Source organism: Bos indicus, chromosome 26 (genome assembly GCF_029378745.1).
Source record: "Bos indicus isolate NIAB-ARS_2022 breed Sahiwal x Tharparkar chromosome 26, NIAB-ARS_B.indTharparkar_mat_pri_1.0, whole genome shotgun sequence".
Taxonomy (NCBI): Eukaryota; Metazoa; Chordata; class Mammalia; order Artiodactyla; family Bovidae; genus Bos; species Bos indicus.
In genome coordinates, this window is record NC_091785.1 from 9,976,795 (window position 1) to 10,000,000 (window position 23,206).

At 38.7% G+C, this 23,206-nt stretch overlaps 1 protein-coding gene across 2 annotated transcripts in view; it reads right to left on the minus strand.

The window, feature by feature from the left end:
* RNLS (renalase, FAD dependent amine oxidase) overlaps positions 1-23,206 on the minus strand; it is a 276,260-nt gene that overhangs the window by 9,017 nt on the left and 244,037 nt on the right. For both annotated transcript variants that reach the window (XM_019952914.2, XM_019952915.2), the window contains exon 6: positions 18,080-18,255. In XM_019952914.2, coding sequence (XP_019808473.2) covers positions 18,080-18,255 — 176 coding nt within the window. The remainder of the gene's footprint in view (positions 1-18,079; positions 18,256-23,206) is intronic.

Sequence of the window (23,206 nt, forward strand, 5' to 3'; positions counted from 1 at the left end):
TTGTTTACATGTTTATAGTGGTCATCCCCCTGCGGGACCACTAAAAATAACCAAGTTCACGTGTGTGAAAACTTCATCCTACCTGTCCCCTTGACGGCATCTTACAACTGAGGAAATACAGCAAATAGTAAATAGGGTAAGGGGAGCAGTATGGTGAAAACCCACTAGTTAGTAAAAGCATAACAAGTACAAAGATACTGAGTGCAGGATCCTTTAAGTAGAGCCTTTTCAGGTAAGCAGCGTCTCAGTGCCAGAGCATCCAAGGTCTTCAGCACTGGTAGTTTAAACTCTCCAATTTCCCAATTCACCCAAATGAGCAGCCTCAGGTGAAACTGACAGAGACTGGTTATCACAAAATCGATTTGTTCATTTACAAAGGTAAATGTACCGATTCTAAAACTGAGCCTGGTTGTCTTCCCAGACCGTTCATCTTAGTAGGCTAATTTCCTCAACTGTGTCATAGATTATGGGGGTGACACATGTGCGGCACCGCCTGACAGACATCACTAATCAACTGTGGCATTTCTTCTCCACTGAGCCCAGAAGTGGCTTCAGCATCCTTCTCACTTCATTGCTTCAGGCAGCCACTACCAGTCAATTGAATTTGGCACTCGAGAGGAATCCTATATACCAATTCTGGATTAGAAGATTACAGAGTAAACATGTAATTACAAATAAGAGAATTAAATATTCTTTACTGTTTTTTTTCCCTCTTTTCCCGTTAAGCCAGGAGAGTCCGATGCGCTGTCTTTGTCCAAAGCAGAGATACTTCAGTGCCAAGAATGAGAGTCACATCAGGAGCCGTTTCCTCTAATAATGTTGGAAGTTCAATTCCAATTCCTTCTAATAACCTTCCAGTAACCTCCTAGACCATTGCCCTTTCGTGGGTCACATCAGGGCTTTGACTGCCATGTGAAAATAAAATACAGATATTTTGACTGCAAGATAGTTGTAGAAAACTACACAACCATACTTCTATAAAACTGTGCATTACTAGTATCAGGGCTTGTAGGAAAATAGGTTGGCATAGCCAGCTCAGAACCTAACCACTGAAAGCACTAACAAAAACAATCAAGTGAAGTGGCTAGCAATATGAACATTCTCCCAGACTCTGAGTCTTGGCACATTTATGCATCCTGAACTCTGGGGCTTATGTTTCCTCCTTTGAGATGTAGGTCCTGAAGGGAAGTTGCTTCTAAAAGAGACCAGTTTGACCAAAATTATTTGGCAAAACTAATACAATTATGTAAAGTTTAAAAATAAAATAAAATTTAAATAAATAAATAAAGAGAATCCCGCAAAAAAAAAAAAAAAAATCTCCAGGATACAGCCTTCTTCATTAGTCCATCATTTTAGCAAAGGGGAAATGTCTTTGTGGTTTTTCCATCAGTACTCCCACTTTTGCTGAAAAGCATAACAGTGCAAAATCCAGTGGTTCTTAAGGTCACTGTAGCTGCCACTATAGAACTAAAGGAAGATACTTCTGGAGATTTTCAGTTTTTTTCTTAAGGTTTTCCATATTTTCTGAGACTTTCTGTTTGCTTGTGAGAAAACATACCCCAATCACTTGAAAACATCAACATGTGCAAAACCAATATGATTTCCCTGTGATGCTACTGATCTATTTCTCAATTGCATTTGAAAGAATTTATATTAAAAAACCCTCTGGAGTTATAAAGGACTGTAGGTAATTTTATTGCTTTCTTATGTTACTCTATGTTCCTAAGGGTCGCTTTATTTAACTTGGGTAAGCCTGAATTTTGACAGCAGATGGAGACTAAACCATCACCTGTGTTTTTGATACACACACTGTATCTTTTAATTGATTTTTAATCAATTTCGATGTGTGAGGGTGACTCCTTAAACTGTCCTTGGATGTCAAGAGAATCTTACTGTGTTCTAGTTGTAGGCTAACTTGATTGGGGCAGACTCCGAGTAATGATATCCTTGTGTTGGCATTTCCCCTGCCCATTGTGTGTGTGAGGTGCTGACCACACTGGTAACAGGAATAGCTAGGAGGCCTGAGATGGTATGGAGTTGATTCATACATTTCCTCATTTCCTCTGCTCTGTTGCCAGTGTCAACCTGAACCCCTGCCATGGTACATAAACAGCAGAAATTGAATATTTGGTTAACTTATTCTTTTATAGCCCCTATGCAATGCTCAAAGGTAGTGGTTCCCAAAAGTCAATCTATGGCAATAAGAGAAAAATAAGGAGAATTGTGAACTTTTTCATAGAGCAAAATGTATTCTATTTATAAATTGTTATGAGGTTCTATCTTTACTACATATTTTGGGGGGAGGGTTATTATTGTCATTAAATTCCTATAGCTATGTTTTGCTTTTTAAATTCTTAACTGCAGGATAAAAAGATAGCAATATTATACTGGTTCCCAAAGTACTCAGAAGAAGTTTACTGGTCCATGGAATAAACACGCTTGGAGCCAGTGCTCTGGGGCGAGGTGCTTGATGTGGCTCGGAGCAGAGTCTCTGTCAGCCTGAGGAATGTTTCCCATAAAAGGGGTGCTGGGGGGCAGCAAAGGTCAGTTTCAAAAACCATCAATACTCTCAAGTGAACACTGGACAACCTTAGTTTGGACTTGCTGAGTGGATGAGTAATTTTAACAGATGGAATAAAACCTTGTGTAAAACTTATTTCCCAGAAACTTGCACAACCTCCCTATGATACAAATACTAATCAGGATAGACCTAGAATCTGGGTAAAACATTGTTTGTTTGTTTATCTGAAGTGAAATATTCAGGGAGTAACCATAAAAGGTGTGGGGCAAAGCAGGAACTGGGGGAGGAAGATTTAAACAAATGCGGAATAAATTCAAATTGTAAGCACCTAGAAGGTAAATGTGGTTTGTATCGATTCTCTGTTAACATCTCTCAATTCTTACCATATTCCCAAGGCATTGATTATAAACATTTATCATATGCCTGTTTACAAAAACAGAGAGAAACGTAAATAAATGAAGGCGAGACCATAACTTACACTGATGTCAATGGAAATGCTTGTTTACATATTTATAGATGGGAAGCTAGTCCAGGTACTCTGAAAAAGATGAGACTTCAGTGTTATGCCAATAGTGAAAAATACTATTGACCCCCTAAGTAAATTTCTGTGATACAGGAAAGGGACATCTGAGAAATGAAAATCGAAATACAGACTTCATTTTAACAGTACAGAATGTTTTCTATTGGCCAAATTAAAAATGTAATACGTTTATCCTTTTTTCTCTCTCTTTTTTAAAGTTCCTCTGGGGTTTGATAAAAAGGCAGTAAAATGTTGATTCCTCTACACTTAACTCACCAAATTACAATTTGGTAAGAGATATCTGATGTTTAAAAAGTCTTCTGAGTCCTCAGAAATAGAGAGCTGTGGGGACTGTGTTTTATTCATTTTTGTGTTTCCAGCATCTCCATTTACATCTTCTTTGTACATGGTGTTGAATTCAAAATTGCTCAAAGGCTCTACACGCACGGGCCAACAAAAACCTAATTCAAATTTTGAAAGATTTAAATTCTCAGTGCTCAGGTGGTCTTTTAAATATGGTGGAGATTTTTCCTTTATGAAAATAATTTCCCTTGGTTTCTCAGTCTCTGAGTTTCTCTTTTACGTTCTATGTCATCGCACCTCCCCATTCTAACTCTGTCCTTGAGCAACTTCATTGTCCAGGAAACAAGTATTCTGATGTCTGCAATCTTTGTGCTAACACTTAGGTTGAAACTTCCAGAAAGCTGAATTCTCTACCGCTAGCTCACTTTTTGCAGAGTCCAGGCAAAGGCACAAGGAACACGTGAATCAGTCTGAATTTCAAAGAGGTAGCAAAGGTGGTTTCTTACCCAGATGATTCACCCTCATCTTATAAAATGCCATTGCATAAAAAATACTTTGAAAGGGATGTAGAATGGAACTAGCTGAGTGTGCATGTGTGAATGTCTTTATGTGTGTATAATGGGATATATAGATGTTTGCCTTTATTTAAAAAGATGGAGACCACAGTGACCAATCCACGCTATTATCATAGTTTAGAGCTAAACTGCAGTGAGCCTGCACAGACATAAAGTCTAAACAACCCTTTAGATATTTTTTTTCCCTCATGAGATGGTAAATACATTCTTAAAAGCTATAGATGTCATAGAGGAAAAAAAAAAAAGCTACATTTTTTTCTGGATGACCTAGCCAATTTTTATCTAATTTTTTTTTAAAATCTTTTAAAAATTCTTTCTTAGGAGAATCAGCTCTCCATGTGCAGATTTTTTGTGGCGCAGCCAGATATTGCAGACATATGGGATATATCTGTTATATTCTTAAGAAAAGTGTTGATAAGAATTATTTCTAACCATATACTGCATAGTACGGAAGATAAGTGATACTCAGAACTGGGAAAATGATGATAAATTCAGGGTGCTGATACACCATTTAATCTATTTTTATATGCATTTCCTTAAAAAATATTGTACCTCTTTTGGCCACTGGTGTTTCAGGCTCTCAGATCTATCTTATACTATGCTCTAGTACTTAATATTCATAAAGAGCTTTATCAACACGGTGAATTCCTGCAGAGATGGTACATTTTTAATTGGTTCTTATGTGTTATGTGCATCATCTCATCTTGCCTGTGTTCTACTCATCTCTCCAGTGTTCTATTATATTTAATGGTGATTTCATAAACCCGTTTCTTTGTTGTGCTTTAGGGAAAGTCTTGCTTGTATTTTGGGATTCTGGCTACAGAGCTCTGTATCTGGTACACAGAGAGCTGCTGTAAAATTACTATTGGTTGGAATACTCTAGGTGTGAAGAAAGTGATGTGGTTTGGTCAATTCTCAGTGGAGCTTTTCTCTTTATTGGTATTTGTCTATTCTGTTTTAATAAACCATTGGGTAGATGCAGGCAGAATGTGCCACAAATCAATTATATGATCCATGCTGCAGCTTTAGTGCGCTCAAACTGCAAAGGACATACTTTGCTGAAATTGTATATTCAATTGCTGAAGTCTACATTGAATCCTTTCAGATCTATTCTGACTTTTAAAGTCCTGAAAACACTGGAGCAGTCTATTTTGACGAGGACTTGTTCAGAACAAGCACACAATAAAGAATGAGATACTGTTTTCTCTAGTACTGTAGCAGTAATAATAGACAAAACAACAGTCGTGGTACATTTCCCTTTAGAGTTTTTAATTTAATAGAAAATTATTTTGTCCTTCAGCAAGTTTTAGTACATTCATTCATTAGCTCTTCAAATATCTGCTGTGTTTGTAGTAGTTGCTGAGTGCTGTGTAAGGTGTGAGGATAGACAAACCAGTTCCAAGTTACAAGGCGATTTAATGGACTTGCATCCTTTTGTTTCATCTAAATAGAAATGCTGCATTGCTCTCTCTCAAATGATCCCATTGCTTCGGTTCCTAGGATGCAGAGGGCCCAGAATGCTTTCAGTTTTGAGTTGAGAAACTTAAAATCATCTTTCCTACTCAACTGAACCTAATCACCACTTCTCCTCCATTTAAATTAATAACTGCTTAATTTCCAACTAATTCAATCCTCCATCCCTTCTCCCATCCTCTTCTCCTTCTTCTTTTTCTTGACAACCCAGAAGTATGACCATAATTTCTCTCTGGTTCTCATTCATGCTGAATAAATCCCACAGCCTATTTTTTGGGGTTGAGCAATTATGGGGAAAATACTGCAGCCATTTTGACTTTTGCATCTAGAAAACAACCTTCTTTCTACTTTTAATACGGTGAAAATAAAAGGTTCAACGCTCGTGCTCCTAAGACAATAGCTGAGGATAAAGAAACAAGTGGATTTTAAAGTCAACTGAATTGAGGTATAATTCACAATACAGTAAAATTCACCCTTTTTATGTGTACTGTTGTATAAGTTGTGACAATATACCGAGTTGTGTAACTACCTCTATAAAACACTACAGAGAATGTTCTCATCAGTTTCCACCTAATTCGCCTGTGCCTCTTTGTGGCTAACACCATCCGGCCAATCAGAGCCCCGGCAACAGTGTTCTGTTCCTACAGCTTTGTCCATTCCAGAAAGTCCCACAAATATTTAGAATAATATAGTATGTGGCCTTTGATTCTGACTTTTTTCACTCAGATAATACTTCTGAGACTCACGCATGCCGCTGCAGATATTAGTAGTCCGTTGCATGTTATTACAGAGTAGTTTTGCACTTATGGATGTGCGACAGTTTGCTCATTTACCAGGTGATGGCTATTTGGGGTGTTTCCAGTCTGGGACTCTTATTAATAAAGTTGCTATAAATTCTTGTCTATATATGTTTTGATGTAGATTTATGACTTCATTTCTCTTGGGTTAATTCCTCAAAGTGGAGTTTCTGGGTCATATGGTAAGTGTATATTTAACTTTGTAAGGAACAGTGAAACTGTCTTCCTAAAGGGCTATGCCATGCTGCACTCCCATGGTGATCTGTGAGAATCACCACATCCGTGCCAGTATTTGGTATCTTCAGAGTTTTTGATATGAGGCATTCTACTAGGTGTGGAGAAGGCAATGGCACCCCACTCCGGTACTCTTGCCTGGAAAATCCCATGGATGGAGGAGCCTGGTAGGCTGCAGTCCATGGGGTCGCTAAGAGTCGGACATGACTGAGCGACTTCCCTTTCACTTTTCACTTTCATGCATTGGAGAAGGCAATGGCACCCCACTCCAATACTCTTGCCTGGAAAATCCCATGGATGGAGGAGCCTGGTAGGCTGTAGTCCATGGGGTCGCACAGAGTCGGACACGACTGAAGCGACTTAGCAGCAGCAGCAGCAGTAGGTGTGTCAGGGTATCTCATTGTCATTTACTTTGCATATCCCCAAGGACCAGTGATGTTTACCAGTAATGATATTTTTGTGTGCTTGCTTGTCATCCATATCTCTTCCTTGGTTTGTGGGTTTAAAATATATAACAAGAAATTTAGCATTAGTAATAGCCACTGGCAAACGTTAACCTGTTTTCTGTCTCTATGAATTTGCCTCTTCTGGATATTTCACATATATGGAATCATTCAAGAAGAGACCTTCATGTCTGGTTTCTTTCACTCAGTCTAATATTTTCACGGTTCATCCATGCTGAAGCACGTACCAACTTCACTGCTTTTCACAGCTGAATGATATTCCATCTTAGGGGTAAACCACACTTTGTTTTTCCATTCATCAGTTGATGGACATTTGGGTTGTTTCTACCTTTGGCTATTCTGAATAATGCTGCTGTGAATATCGTGCACACGGTTTTATTTGAACACATGTTCTCAGTTCTTTGGGGTATATACCTAGGATTGGAATAGCTTGATCAAATTATAATTTTACATTTATTTTATTGAGGAACTGCTAAACTGTTTTACACAGTAGCTAAACCATTTTATATTCCCATCAGCAAGGTATAACTACTCCATTTTCTCTGCATCTTCACCAAAACTTAGTTTTCTGTTTAAAAAAATATATAGCCATCATAGTGGATGTGAAATGGTATCTCATTTGGTTTTAATTTGCATTTCCCTAACTCAGCAGTAAAGAATCTGCCTGCCAATGCAGGAGACACAGGTTTGATCCCTGGGTCAGGAAGAACCCCTGGAGAAGGAAATGGCAACCCACTTCAGGACTCTTGCCTGGAAAATCCCATGGATAGAGTAGCCTGGTAGCCTCCAGTCCATGGGGCTGCAAGAGTCGAACATGATTTAGTGACTAAACAACAAGAACAACAACAATTACTAAGGATATGGGATGTCTTTTGATGTGCTCATTGGCTATTTATATTTTTGGGAGGGAGAAATGTCTATTCAAGTCCTTTGCCCATTTTCAATAGGACTGTTTGACTTTTTGTTGTTAAGTTATTGAGTTCTTTGTATATTCTGGATAGTAGACACTTCTCAGATAAGTGATTTACAAATATTTTCTCCTGTCCTATGAACTGTCTTTTCACTTCCTTGCTAATCCTTCTATGCACACACAGTTTCAATTTTGATGAAGTCCAAATTTTCTACTTGTTTTTCTTATTATGATTTTGGTGTTATATCTAAGAAATCACTGTCAGATACAGTCATAAAGATTTACCCCTATGTTTTCTTATAAGACTTTTATGATTTTAGTTTGTATAATTATGTTTTCAATCCATATTAGGTGGATTTTGCATGTGGTGTGAGGTAAGGATCTAACTTCATTCTTTCATATTTGGATATCCTGTTGTTCCAGCACAATATGTTGAAGAGACTATTTGTTTCCCATTGAATGTTTTTAGGAACATTGTCAGAAATCAGCTCATCACAGGTATAGCATTTTTGGGCTCTCAATTCTATTCCATTGATTTATATGGCTATTCTTATATTATTACAATACTTTAATTATGGTAGCTTTGTGTAATAGCAAGTTTGGAAATCAGAAAGTGTGAATCCTCCAGCTTTATTCTTTTTCAAGACTGTCTTGGCTATTTGGGGTCCCTTGCAACTCTGTATGAATTTTTGGATTAGCTTTTCCATTTCTGCAAAGGCCATTGGGATTTTGGTAGTGGCTTAGTTGCTAAGTTGTATCCAATTCTTGCAACCTCATGGACTGTAGCCTGTTAGGCTCCTCTGTCCATGAAGTTTTCCAGGCAAGAATACTGGGGTGTCATTTACGTCTCCAGGGATTTTGATAGAGACTGTAATAAATTTGTAGATCACTTATGGTAATACTGCCATTTAAAAATACTGAGTTTTATGATCTATGAACTTGGGATGGTTTTTATTTATTTAAGCCTTCTTTAATTTCTTTCAACAATGCTTTGTAGTTTTCACGCAGAACTCTTATGCCTCCATGGTTAAATTCACACCTCTTCTTCAATGAAGTAGCCTTTCAAATATTTTGCCCAGCTTTAAATAACAGGGCCATTTGTTTTCTAATTTCTAACTTGTGAGAATTCTTTATATATTCTGGATACCAATCTCTTATCAGATATATGTTTTTGCAAACATTTTCTCCAAGTCTGCAGCTTGTTTTGTCATTTCCTTAACAGTATCTTTCAAAGCATTTTAAGTTTTGATAAAGCATAATTTATCAATTTATTCTTTATGCTTTGTGCTTTGTGTATGCTAAGAAATGTTTGCCAAACCAAAGATCATTAAGATTTTCTCCTATGTTTTTATCTAGAAGTTTCATAGTTTGATGTTTTATAATGTTTTATATGGTCTATGATCTATTTTTAGTTAATTTTTGTATACAGTGTGAACCTTGAACGTTTTTACCTAAAGTGACATGTTCAATTTCTATTTTTCTGTTCACTCATTGCATTGTGTTAGGCAAAACTATCAATTTGAACTTCAGTTTCCTCATTTAAACAAAGATAGAAATATTTACTTTCTGATCTGTCAGAACTGTTGTGAAGATCAAATGAAAACAAGCATAAAATTACTTTCTAAACTCAGAGTATAAATGTTAACTATTATTATTTCTGACCTCAGCCAACAGAATGATGGCATAAAAAAATGTGTCATAATTGGAAGAAAGCCAGATCTAAATTACCAGTAGTAGAGCGAGTGTTTAAAAACACTAACTTTTAGGCTGTCTTCATTTTTTTCATTGTTTTTCTATATTCTGTTCTGCAGTAGTGATCTCCACCATTCTGTCTTCCAGGTCACTCACCCACTCTTCTGCCTCAGTTATTCTGCTATTGATTCCTTCTAGTGCACTGCTCATCTGTTTGTTTGTTCTTTAGTTTTTCCTAGGTCTTTGGTAAACATTTCTTGCATCTTTTCCATTCTTCTTCCAAGATCCTGGATCATCTTTACTATAACTATTCTGAATTCTTCTTTTTCTGGAAGATTGCCTATCTTCACTTCACTTAGTTGTTTTTCTGGGGTTTTTACTTGTCCCTTCATCTGGAACATGACTCTCTGCTTTTTCATTCTGATTACCTTTCCGTGATGTGGTTTTCATTCTAGCTGCTGTGAGACTGTGGTTCTTCTTGCTTCTTCTGGCTGTCCTAAAAAACACTAACTTTTAAGTAGACCTGTGTTGGAATTTCATTTTTGCCACTTCCTAGTGGAAGAGCCTCATAAAGGGCTCTGTGCTCTCAACTTCTTAACTTTCTGACCTTTGCAATTGGGAAGGAGTAAAGACTCTGATGCTGGGAGGGACTGGGGGCAGGAGGAAAGGGGTACGACAGAGGATGAGATGGCTGGATGGCATAACCGACTCGATGGATGTGAGTTTGAGTGAACTCCAGAAGTTGGTGATGGACAGGGAGGCCTGGCGAGCTGCGATTCATGGGGTTGCAAAGAGTCGGACACAACTGAGCGACTGAACTGAACTGAAAAACCTCCATGGGGTGGAGATGAAGTGAGTTACACACAGAGTAGGGGATTGATAAATGGTATTTGAGAAAGAGAGGGAGAGAATGATTATGCATGTACACTAATAAAATGATAATGCAGACTGTCATAGTTTATATGAATGTTATAACAGTTGATGGCAGTTCAGTTTAGTCGCTGTCGTGTACGACTCTTCGTGATACCATGGACTGCAGCATGCCAGGCCTCTCTGTCCATCACCAACTTCTGGAGTTTACTCCAACTCATGTCCATTGAGTCAGTGATGCCATCCAACCATCTCATCCTCTGTCGTCCCCTTCTCCTCCTGCCCTCAAGCTTTCTCAGCATCAGGGTCTTTTCAAATGAGTCAGCTCTTCGCATGGGTGGCCAAAGTATTGGAGTTTCAGCTTCAGCATCAGTCCTTCCAATGAATACCCAGGACTGATCTCCTTTAGGATGGACTGGTTGGATCTCCTTGCAGACCAAGGGACTCTCAAGAGTCTTCTTCAACACCACAATTCAAAAGCATCAATTCTTTGGTGCTCAGCTTTCTTTATAGTCAAACTCTCACATCCATACGTGACTACTGGAAAAACCATAGCTTTGATTAGATGGACCTTTGTTGGCAAAGTGCTTAATATGTTGTCTGGGTTGGTCATAACTTTTCTTCAAAGGAGCAAGTGTCTTAATTTCATGCCTACCGTCACCATCTGCAATGATTTTGGAGCCCCCAAAATAAAGTCTGGCACTGTTTCCACTGTTTCCCCATCTATTTCCCATGAAGTGATGGGACCAGATGCCATGATCTTTGTTTTCTGAATGTTGAGTTTTAAGCCAACTTTTTCACTCTCCTCTTTCACTTTCATCAAGAGGCTCTTTAGTCCTTCACTTTCGGCATAAGGGTGGTGTCATCTGCATATCTGAGGTTATTGATATTTCTCCCAGCAATCTTGATTCCAGCTTGTGCTTCATCTAGTCCAGCGTTTCTCATGATGTACTCTGCATATAAGTTAAATAAGCAGGGTGACAATACACAGCCTTAACGTACTCCTTTTCCTATTTGGAACCAGTCTGTTGTTCCATGTCCAGTTCTAACTGTTGCTTCCTGACCTGCATACAGATTTCTCAAGAGGCAGGTCAGGTGGTCTGGTATTCCCATCTCTTTAAGGCAAGATCAAGGTAAAAAGCAAGAATGTGTCCTGTACTGTCTTGGAACTGGGAAAGTGTACACATTTTTAGAACATCATTCCAATATCATTTCCTTTGCCTCTCTGGCTTCATCTTGTAGGATTTAGCTCAGGTGACATTTTCTTCTAAGAAGGTATTTACTACCATTTTCTCCTCAAATCTGCTCTGTGTTCACACAATACATTGTTTTTCCTTTTCTTAGAAGAAAATGCACCATACAATGATTATCTGCTTATTGGTCAGTCTTGCTGATTATATGGGAAAGTCTTTGAATGAACGGAGCTGTCTTTGAGTCTATAGAATCCAGTATAATGTCTGGCATACAGTAGAAACCAATTGCTGACATTGTTGAAAGTCATTCAATCATGTCCAACTCTTTGTGACCCCATGAACTATATAGTCCATGGAATTCGCCAGGTCAGAATACTGGAGTGGGTAGCCTTTCCTTTCTCCAGGGGATCTTCCCAACCCAGGGATAGAACCTAGGTTTCTCACATTGCAGGCAGATTCTTTACCAGCTGAGCCACAAGGGAAGCCCAAGAAACTCAATAAATGTCAGCTAAATGAAAAGCTGAATATATATTACTAATTTCTAATGTGGGTATAAATAGCTTTTGTCAACTGAAATTTTTAGTTCAGTTTGTTAGTTCAGAGAATAATACTGAGGTCTACTATGCACAGGCCAAGTGGACTTCCCTTTATGGAACAGAGCCATATATAATAACATCCATCATTCAGTTTCCAGTAGTAATACTGGGTGCAGATGAATATATATTGCATTTGTCCAAGAAAAATGATACAGATTCATTTTTAAAGTTTCCTACAAAGTACTGCTGTTCAAAATAATTAGTTTTTCTGAAAAAGTGTGATGCTGACTACATGGCAGGGTAAGTTCCTGCCATGAGCATTTGAAAAAAGTGATTTAATTAAACTTACATGTGTTAAAACATTTAATAGCTCATATAATGTGAGATTTTATGAAAAGGGGAAATATCTGCCCATATAAATGCCAATTAAACTGTGACTGAACATCCCTAATTCAAGGATCAGAATTTGTCAGCTGATGATCTCATACATTCGTAGCTACCTCGTAATAAAGTGAAGCAATGGGTTAGTTCTGTACCAGTGAGAAAGAGGTCAGAGATTACTCAGTGGAATAATTAGGACTGACACCTGTTAGATTTCCTGCTCTTGGCAGACTGGATCATGCCATAGCCTACCAATCCCAAAGGTCCTGTTTCAGCTCTCCATGGCTTACCATAAACTTATGCACAGAAGCAAGAGTACTCTTGAGGCCATAATTTCATGCCAGGAAAATTTAACTCATGGTATAAATTGTGTTAAATTACCAGACACTGGACAATGTGTAAGTTAGTTTAGGAATGAATGGCACAAAACTGAAAAACCTATAAGCTGAAAAAAACTGACAAGAGTTCCTTGTGTCCACAGGGATCCATCACTTTTATATCACCTTGTTCTGATGTTAATAGTCCCTACGGTATGTCTTAGCATCATAGCCCCTGGAGTTGAGTCAGCCCTGAAATATCCTTGTCCAGAAATATGTGTGTGTGTGAAAAAGAGAAGAGAAAAGACAGAGACTCTGAAAAGACAAGAGAGTAAGAAAAAACAAGAAGTGCAGCAGCATGCATGAAGACAGGTACCAGAAAAGAGCAAGGGACACACAGAGCTCATCTACTAAGAAATACCATAGAATCCCCTTCACCCACCTCCTCTCTTCCTCTTCCTTTTGCTATTCTTATTTAGCAATGATGGAGAACTTGCCTTGTACTAGTGTTACAGTAAATGTTTTCTACTGTGTTCTCTCCTTTCATTCTGACCACTATGAGGGGTCATTCTCTTCCTACGAGGGAGGTTCGGTTGTACCATTTACAGATGGGCTTGGAGTTATAGTTTAGCTTACTCAAAGCCACAGGGACAGCTGAAGTTTGAACTGAAGTCTGCCTCCAAAGCCCAAAGTCATAATCACCCCACATTAAATAAATTATCCAACAACACACCTAATGTACTTTAACTGATAAATACAACTGACTTTTGTCTTTCAAAGCACTTATCCTAGAAGGCCATATGATTAAATCTGTAGTGATACACTGGCCAACATCTTTTAGGGTAGGAGCTTTTAGAATCAGCTTACTGGACACATTAACACAAATAAATGCAAGCAGTTATATCTCTTTAGTTATATAAAAACATTAAAGAAAATTGTCAAGATTGCCCATCTACTTTACTAAAAAGATATATGTCCAAATGACTTGAGTTGTTTCTGAAACATTAAATTCAAGCTCACCTTTCAAAGACCTGATTGAACTGAGTACATGCTGAAGAATAAGTGTCAGGATTTTAAGGAGATGCCCAATCTGGCTGCAATAAGGGTATGGCTTATTAGGGTGACTGACTATGTTGAAAGGGACACTCGTTTGAATTTATAGTCTTGGTATATTCATACAATCAATCAGTCACTGCTTTTCAGTTTCACCCTACCAAAGAGAAGGCAGGGAGGCAGATATGACAGAAACTGTGTAAGAGAGAAAAAAAAAAATGGAACTATCAATTACTACCTGACCTTCCAACACTGAAATAAGACACAGCTACTGGTCAGAAATTAATCTCATAATGGAATAATGTAAATATGTAGGTGATTTCAGGCTCTGCTGTGTATACACACCCCACCACCCTGTCCCACCAAACGCAAACCTCTTAAGAAAAATTCTGGCCTTAAATTGTCACCTATGCCCTCTTTTATTCCTTCCAACTCCTGGGCAGTACTATGCCAACCAAGGTAAGCAACTGGGGAAGGCCTGAGGAAGCCAAAATGGGGAATTTGCACTGACAAGTTCTTAGATTTTCCTGTCTAGGAGGGGGGAAAACATGGAGTCAAAAATGAGGGATGTGAGTGGAAGGCTGAAGAAAGGAAAGAAAAAAGAAAAGCCCACATGGCTGATAATTGGAAAACTCTGTGGAAAACTAGAGTTAAGGTGCAAAAAGTTTTGAAGGAGCTTGTAGAAGTGGCATACACAAGGAATGAGAAAAGAAACTTCAAAAAGTGCTGCTAAGGATAATGAATTTTGGGTATCTTTAAAGATCTATAAAAGACACTAGTAAAGATGATAATTATTTTACATTCCTTTAGGTTGCTGAATTTTGTTTCTTTGACTAGAACACAAGACTGGGCTATGAGGGATTCTTGATTTATTTGGGTTATAGGAGAATAACATTTAGAGCAGGTGTTCTTAATGCTGGATTTGTGGGAGGCATTTTAGGTTGCTTGTAAATCTTCATAATTAGACGCAACTTTGTGTTTATGTGTGCATGTGTATTTTGAAAGGCTGTGCATCTTCATATTCATGGCTTTGATGAGGTTCTTAAAGAGTTCATGATTCTTCTTAAAGAATATAAAAGGGCTCACACTGAGCAGAGAGAAAGTACAGACTCAGGGCAAAAGACCAAGTGAAGAAATGGAACTACAGAAGAGAACAATTCTAATTTTACAGCAAGAGTTTAATAGGCTAGTCCAAATCCATTTATTTTTGCCAAAGCATTCATTTACCACCTGACTCTCCTTTTTCCCTACCCCTAAATTCCTCTCTTGATGTCCATGGTGTTTGAAATGCATTCAGTGATTATTTTATTTTATTTTTTTACAAAAGAGTAATCCATGAACGTGAGACATGACAAAAAAGGCACTGAAATATTCAGAAACTACAGAAATAGGGGGGAAAGTTAGAGTTAAACTCACAAGCAAATCATACTTTTATAGTAAATGTATAAAACTAGAGTAGTTTGGAAAAGGCATCATGATAGACTCTGAAACAAAGGCAAGCACAGTGAATAACAGTGGTGAGAGGATTAGGGTTATCAGACTGATTAAGTGTCCCCTGTCAATGTACATGGAAGTTGTTTTCAGTTATTACTCTTCTGCTGAGAGGATTAATATATCATCCTTGTTACAGAAATCTTAATTCAATGTATCACAGCTTAGGCATCAATGTATATTAACTGGGTACACATTTAAATGATGTAAGGCAAATAGCTGCAAAGGGGAGGAACTGAGAATCGCGAAAAATCTGCCACTGCTTTGCTGTGTTTGTCTGAACCACCTACTCATGTGTTTTATTCAAACCCCAAATGGGAGGCACAGAGCAGCCCTGCAAGTCTTTCCAACACACCTTCTTTCTTCATCTGCCTCCTTCCTTAATAGCAGCACCCGCCCGAAAGCAGTGCTGTCCTACTTAAGGCAAAAAATTTGATTTAGTGTCTTAGGAGAAGGCTTTCAGCAAAGATTAGTCTCTAGGATTCCATGGACAGAGTATTAGATGTGACCTAGGCAATGGCACCCCACTCCAGTACTCTTGCCTGGAAAATCCCATGGACAGAGGAGCCTGGTAGGCTGCAGTCCATGGGGTCGCTAAGAGTCAGGCATGACTAAGAGACTTCACTTTTACTTTTCACTTTCATGCATTAGAGAAGGAAATGGCAACCCACTCCAGTATTCTTGCCTGGAGAATCCCAGGGACAGAGGAGCCTAGTGGGCTGCTGTCTATGGGGTCACACAGAGTCGGACACAACTGAAGCGACTTAGCAGCAGCAGCAGTAGGCATTTGTTATATGCTCATGGAATAAATGAGTAAACAAATGAATAAATGAACAACCATCTTTCACTGCCCTGCCCCACGCCACCCCACCCCCCTCCCCTGCCCCCTGCCACTGTGGATATAAGACATTAGAGGCAGCAGAAGGCCTGGAAAGCCACATCAAGGAAACATAAAATGGACTCTACACAAAATACTCCCTTATCTCTTTCAGAAAGCAGTCACTTCTAGAAAGTAGCTTGAGCCTTAAAGGGCTGGTGCTCTCCCCAGAGGTTTTATTAGAGGGGCAAGCAATACTGCCTCATAAAGGAATCTACCAAAGAATTCTGGGGGAAGGAAGGTTATGACAGGCGGAAGTAAGGCTCCCCTCTTGTGGCTCAGCTGATAAAGAATCCACCTGCAGTGCAGGAGACCTGGGTTTGATCCCTCGGTTGGGAAGATCCCCTGTAGAAGGGAAAGGCTACCCACTCCAGTATCCTGACCTGGAGAATTCCATGGACTGTATAGTCCATGGTGTTGCAAAGAGTCGGACAGTACTGAGCAACTTCACTTCACTTCACTTGCTATGTAAAATATCTAGCTTCAAATTATATCAACAAGATTATTTCCGTGTTTTCTTTTTCAGACCAACCTAAGATTAAGTTAAATATCATTTAAAGACATTGGCTATTGAGATTTGAAAAAGTTGTTTTAAAAGGAAGAAGTCTTCTAAAGTGACCATGATGTGTTTAAGTAAATATTTTCCTGAAAGTTTCACTGTATAATTTAACTTGAGACGATATGGGTAAACACATAGAACTGCTGCAATATTTTAGGAAGTAATTTACCATTTCCTCTGATTTCGGAAAGTCCTTTAAAATATACAAAATCTGTTGCGATTTCTCCCAACCAGTTTTTCTAAAGGGTTCACAGCTCTAGTAACAAATAGTGCTGATAAATCAGGTAATCAATGTGCTAAGAAATCTTAGGAAAAAATAGGCAAGTCACTGCTTCCTTTTCCTTCTGCTCCACTGTCCTCAAACGACTTCACAACTGAGTTTACAGATCAATACTTTTTCTATGAATACTCAGAAACTTGTGTTGGAATATACAGAGGATTTTCAGAAAAGTCAGCAGTTACTTAGTATAAAGAGTTTTTAAAGTTTGAACTAGTAGACCAATCAGCAGGTTTATCTAATCCTGAAAAAACAGCTCAACTAGCTGATCTATTCATTTTTCATTCATCATTCATACCTGATCTGTTCAGGTATTCATTTCTCTCTCCCAAACAGCTCTACTGGCAGCAGTCAAAACCAAAGTGGGAACTTAATAAAAATGAAAATTGTGGTAGCAAAATATACTTACAAGGTTAATTTGACATATTGCAAAAAATTTGGGAGGTTATAGTGGTTTCTATATAACCACAGTACTGATTTAGAAAAACCTCAGAGAAACAGCTGCATTTTGATATATAACCTGCCTTGCCTGCATAAGAAACCCCAGATTTTCAGGTTACATAAGTCTAGATGCTAGAATTTGAACATAACATTGGGGAAAATTATATGTATCTCTTATTGAGAAATAACAGGATAATAAAAACTTGCATGTAAACTTCTCTATTAGGAAAATGCATATTTGCTCCCAAGATCACATGTTAATTTCTTTCACTGCTGCTGCTGCTGCTTCAGTCGTGTCCGACTCTGTGCGACCCCATAGATGGCAGCCCACCAGGCTTCCCCGTCCCTGGGATTCTCCAGGCAAGAACGCTGGAGTGCATTGCCATTTCCTTCTCCAATGCATGAAAGTGAAAAGTGAAAGTGAAGTCGCTCAATCGTGTCCCACTCTTCATGACCCCATGGACTGCAGCCTACCAGGCTCCTCCATCCATGGGATTGTCCAGGCAAGAGTACTAGAGAGTGGCAAAATATGAGAAAAAGTAAAGTCAGATCTGATTAAGAAAACTGTGCTCATACCGCTGGGTTCTCTGATTACCTGTGAATGTCTCCATTTCTGGCATTTGGTAGCTACTGGCTGAGGCAAACCAGGCACAATGTTTTCCAGCTGCTTGAAGATTAACTCCTGCACATCCTCAGTGCTGTGTTCCAAATGTGTAACTCCAAATGGGACAGTGGTGTGAATCACAAGGGAAGGTCCGATTTCTGATGACTCTAGTAGAAGAGGAACATAAAGATGTATCTTGAAGTGAGTAATATGGAAGTGTCTCTCAGCCTTTCAGTCCAGATTTAGAATTGATCACAATAATCAGACAATAAATGAAAGGAAAACAGAATCTAAACTTTGAAGCATAAAATTAGGCTAGTTCTGAAACTCCAAATCACGTTTTACTGAAGAGAAGGACAGATTCAAGGCATATTTTATTTATTTTTTTTAATTGGAGGATAATTGCTTCACAATGCTGTGTTGGTTTCAAGACGTATTTTAGAGAATAAATTTTCAGGTCTTGTTAAAGAACCTGAAGGAAAGCAAAAGGACCTAATACACACTTCCTTGGGTGTAATTAAATTTACTTGTATCTTTCTCATCCACTAACACAAGCTCATCAGGGCAAGAACCATTTCTTTTTTCTTTTTTTAAAAATTTTACTTATTTATTTATTGGCTGTGCTGGGTCTTTGCTGCCGCACAGGTTTTCCTCTAGTGCCTTGGGCTGGGACTACCCTCTAGTTACGGCGTGCGGGCTTCCTATTGCAGCAGCTTCTCCTGTTGCAGAGCACTGAGCTCTAGGGTACGTGGACTTCAGTAGCTGCAGCTCCTGTGCTACAGAGCACAGGCACGGACTTAGTTGCTCCGCTGAGTGTGGGATCAACCCAGATCAGGAATGGAACCCGCGTCTTCTGCAGTAGCAGGTGGGTTATTTACCACTGAGCCACCAGCGAAGCCCAGAACCATTTCTTATATAGAGTCTGAAAAAGTGGTAGTTGCTCAGTTGTGTCTGACTCTTTGCAATCCCTTGGACAGTAGCCCACCAAGCTTCTCTGTCCAGGGGATTTCCCAGGCAAGAATACTGGAGTGGGTTGTTGCCATTCCCTTCTCCAGGGGATCTTCCTGATTGACCTGAGGCACCAGGGAAGGCCATACATAACCTTTATTCACTTTAAATTCTGAGAGCAAAGTAGATGTTCATCTTCTTAATTTTATGTTAAATGGATTGCAAAATGCCTTGTTGAAATTATATAAATACCAGAATAAAATGTCTTTAAAAAATCTAAGCTTCTTTCTGCATACAAGCTTGACTTCATAATGGTCTTCATCTTTTAGGCAGCATTAAAAATAATGTCTGCTTTATTCATAACATAGAGCTACTTCTCATTTTTGTCTACCACTGAAATTTTTTTTTTTTTTGCTATATTTTCACAATGACAAACAGTAAGTGCTTCACATCTTTCACTCTTTGGTAGAATACAGGAAATCGAAGAGTTTGACACTGAAAACAAAGTGGCTGAGGCATCAGAGAATACAACCTTGGAAGGAATGTTAACCAGGATTTCCTGCTTTTATTATTTGTTTAAATCATGCAGAAGAGAAAAGCTGAGAGAAAACAAAATAGATATGAAACACATGAAATAATAATATGAAAGTTGGTGCCACCCCCTGCTGAAAGAAGAAAATACTAAAATGTATAAGTTATTGATGGGGGTTGGGAAGACTGATTCTGAAAAGTCTTTCAATTGGGAGTATAAAGCTCTTTTTAGAGTTGTTATAAAAGATAACAATCTCTTTGAGATAGGTTTATAAAATATTTCTCAAAAAAAGTAATTTTACACAGAGACACATTTCTTGCTTTACACAAGACAATTTCTTGCTTTGTATGCACTCAGCCTCTTTACTTTGTGTGTCTCTGTGTAGAATGAGAATAAGTTAGTATCTACTGTGCTGCTCTGTGGTCTGGATTAAAAGACATAATGTGTGTGAAGTGTTTAGCACTGTTTCTGGTACAGAAGAGGTTCTTAAATATGTAAGTTATGGAAATAAAAGTAATTAGTTAGATACTTCCAAGGGGGAAGTTTGCCTGATGTTGCTCAAATGAAGATGTGAGCTATTCTTCTGCGGTTGTTGTTAAAGTACTTCATTTCCCCATTACACTCTGGCTTACGACTTTTACAGAAAAATGGAAGAGAGACCCAAAATGCTGTGAGCGCTATAAAGTGGCATGCTTCCACACATTTCAAGATATACCAGACTGGGAGAGCTGACTTCAGAATCTGTGCTGTAAGTGCAATGAATGGTAAGAAGATTGTCCAGTTTCACCTCACAGCGGCTGGAACAACTTGAAAGAGGATAGAGGGGGACCCTCTCTTTGAACATGCAATGCTTCACCTCTTGGGGTCAGCTTTACTGATACCACACAGGAGTGTAAAATCTCAAAATCCTTTCACTAGATACAACCAACAGTGAGAAACCTATTGCATATTGTCTCAGGGGGTGTTACCTATGTTTCAGTTTAATATATTCAGGAAGGCTTATACACAGAAGGGACTGGCAATGACACCCGCCTTCCGTGAGGTACCAAATCTTCCTAGAGACAGAGAAGGCTACTGGGTCAGCATTCGGAAGCAAGAGAGTTGAGGTTCTGAGTTGACTTATCTATGGCAGGCTTCAAAGGGAGAGGAACTTGAGCTGTGTGCGTGAGGTTGCACTGACCCAGACATTTGTTCTAGCGGGGAGCTCATAAAATTGTTAAGAGTAGTGATGGCGCATTGCCAGGTTTCTCCCATTTACATTAGCCATCCACTCCAAGGAGAGTAATAAAAAAGGAAATTTAAGACTAAAAATGAAACCGTTTTTGCATAACAATGAGAGAACAACCTGACTACTTGTTTTTATTGGAATCAGATAAAAATTTTTCAGAATTTCAATTAAAATTTGAATACCTGCAACCTCAGACAATGACTTTTAAGGAAGAGGCCCTCGTTCCCTAAATTCAAGGGTATTTTCAGAAGCTAAAGTGCAAAAATACAAACAGCCAACCAGAGTTTAAACGTGACCAAGGCCTGGAACTCCAGTATCATAAAAAAACCACAAATATGTTAATAGGATTCAGAGCGTAAATTCAGTGTAATCATTATTCCGTGGTCACTGAGAAGGTAATGATGTTATCTTTCTTTTTCTTTTCTTTATTTAGTTTAACAAGCATACCACTTTGCTTTTGGCATTTTAAATGTAAAGTTCATAGTAAGTTGACAACTATTTCTGTATGTTAGGAGATCAGTGACTTCAGTCAGAAGATAACTATTTGAACCTTTGCATCTTTAATAGCCTGGTGGTCTTGGACAACTTAATCTCTTAGGCTCCACTTTCTTCCATCAATTAGAAGGGAGTAATACTACTTACCTTATAAGGCTGTCATGAGGATTAAATGGGTTTGGATACATAAAAGTCTTCTTCAAATACAAAGTGCTATACAAACATAAGGCACCCCTAGAAAATATTTTTGTTTTGACCTCTGAGTTGTGGTAAGAACAGCTTTAGAAAGGATAACAGAGTTGACTTCTCTCAAAGTACTGACTAATTCTTATATTAAAACCCTAGGAACAGTGGTGGATTATTCCTGCGTATAGGCACAGCAGTTTTTTGGCTTTGTTTTATTGTGGTAAAATGTATATAATAAAAATTTTACCTTTTAAGCCTGTCTTAAGTGTATATAGTTCTCTGGCATTAAGTATATTTACACTGTTCTGTAAACATGACCACCACTGATCACTAGAACTTTTTTATCTTCCCAAATTGAAACCCCATAGGCATGGAGACACTAATTCCTGACTCCCCACTTCCCACTTGCCCCAGCCCCTGCCAAGTGAAAGTCGCTTAGTCGTTACCCCATGGACTATACAGTTCATGGAATTCTCCAAGTTTGAATACAGGAGTGGGTAGCCTTTTCCTTCTCAGGGGATCTTCCCAACCCAGGGATTGAACCCAGGTCTCCCACATTGCAGGTAGATTCTTTACCAGCTGAGCCACAAGGCAAGCCCAAGAATACTGGAGTGAGTAGCCTATCCTTCTCCAGTGGATCTTCCCAACCCAGGAATCAAACCAGGGTCTCCTGCATCACAGGCAGATTCTTTACCAACTGGGCTATTGGGGAAGTCCAACCACCATTCTATTTCTCTTCCTATGAATTTGACCACTCTAGGTACTTCACATAAGTGGAATTATACGATGTGTCCTTTTGTAAAAGGCTTATTTCACTTAACATGATGTCTTCAAGCTTCATCCACGTTGCAACAGGTGTCAGAATTTTCTTCTTTTTTAAACCCACATAATATTCTATTGTGTGTATATACCAGATTTGTTGATTCTTTCACCTTTTGGATATTGTAATGCTGCTAGGAACGTGGGTGTACAATTTACCTGTTTAAGTCTCTGCTCTCACTTCTTCTTGGGGATACACCCAGAAGTGAAAATGCTGATTCATGTGATAATTGTATGTTTAAGTTATTGCTCAATCACCAGATCATTTTCCATAGTGGCTGCACCATTTTTTCATTCCTACCAGCAATGCACAAAGGTTCTAATTTCTCCACATCCTTGCCAAACACTTGGCATTTTATTTTTTTTTTAAATAGTCATCCTAATGAGTGTGAAGTGGACACTACATTTCTTTTAGTTTACATTTTTGGGTGGGGAGTCGAGACACTAAAAGCTGATATTAGTAAGAACAGCAGCATCATCACATACTATTAATATAACATTGAGATTGACAAGCCTCTCAGATAGTATACATTCCACCTGCAATGCAGGTTCAATTCCTGGGTCAGGAAGCTCCCCTGGAGAAGGGATAGGCTACCCACTCTAGTATTCTTAGGCTTTCCTGGTGGCTTAGATGGTAAAGAATCCACCTGCAATGTTGGAGACCTGGGTTTGATCCCTGGATTGGAAAGAACCCCTGGAGGAGGACATAGTAACCCACTGTAGTATTCTTGCCTGGACAACCCCCATGGAGAGAGAAGCCTGGCAGTTTACAGTCCACGGAGCTGCAAAGAGTCAGACATGACTGAGCAACTAAGCGCAGCAAATGAAATACCTGCAATTAAAAGCTACAGAAGTCACCATTCCCCCAACAGACACCGAAATTTGTGCTGAAATAAATATTTTTGCCACC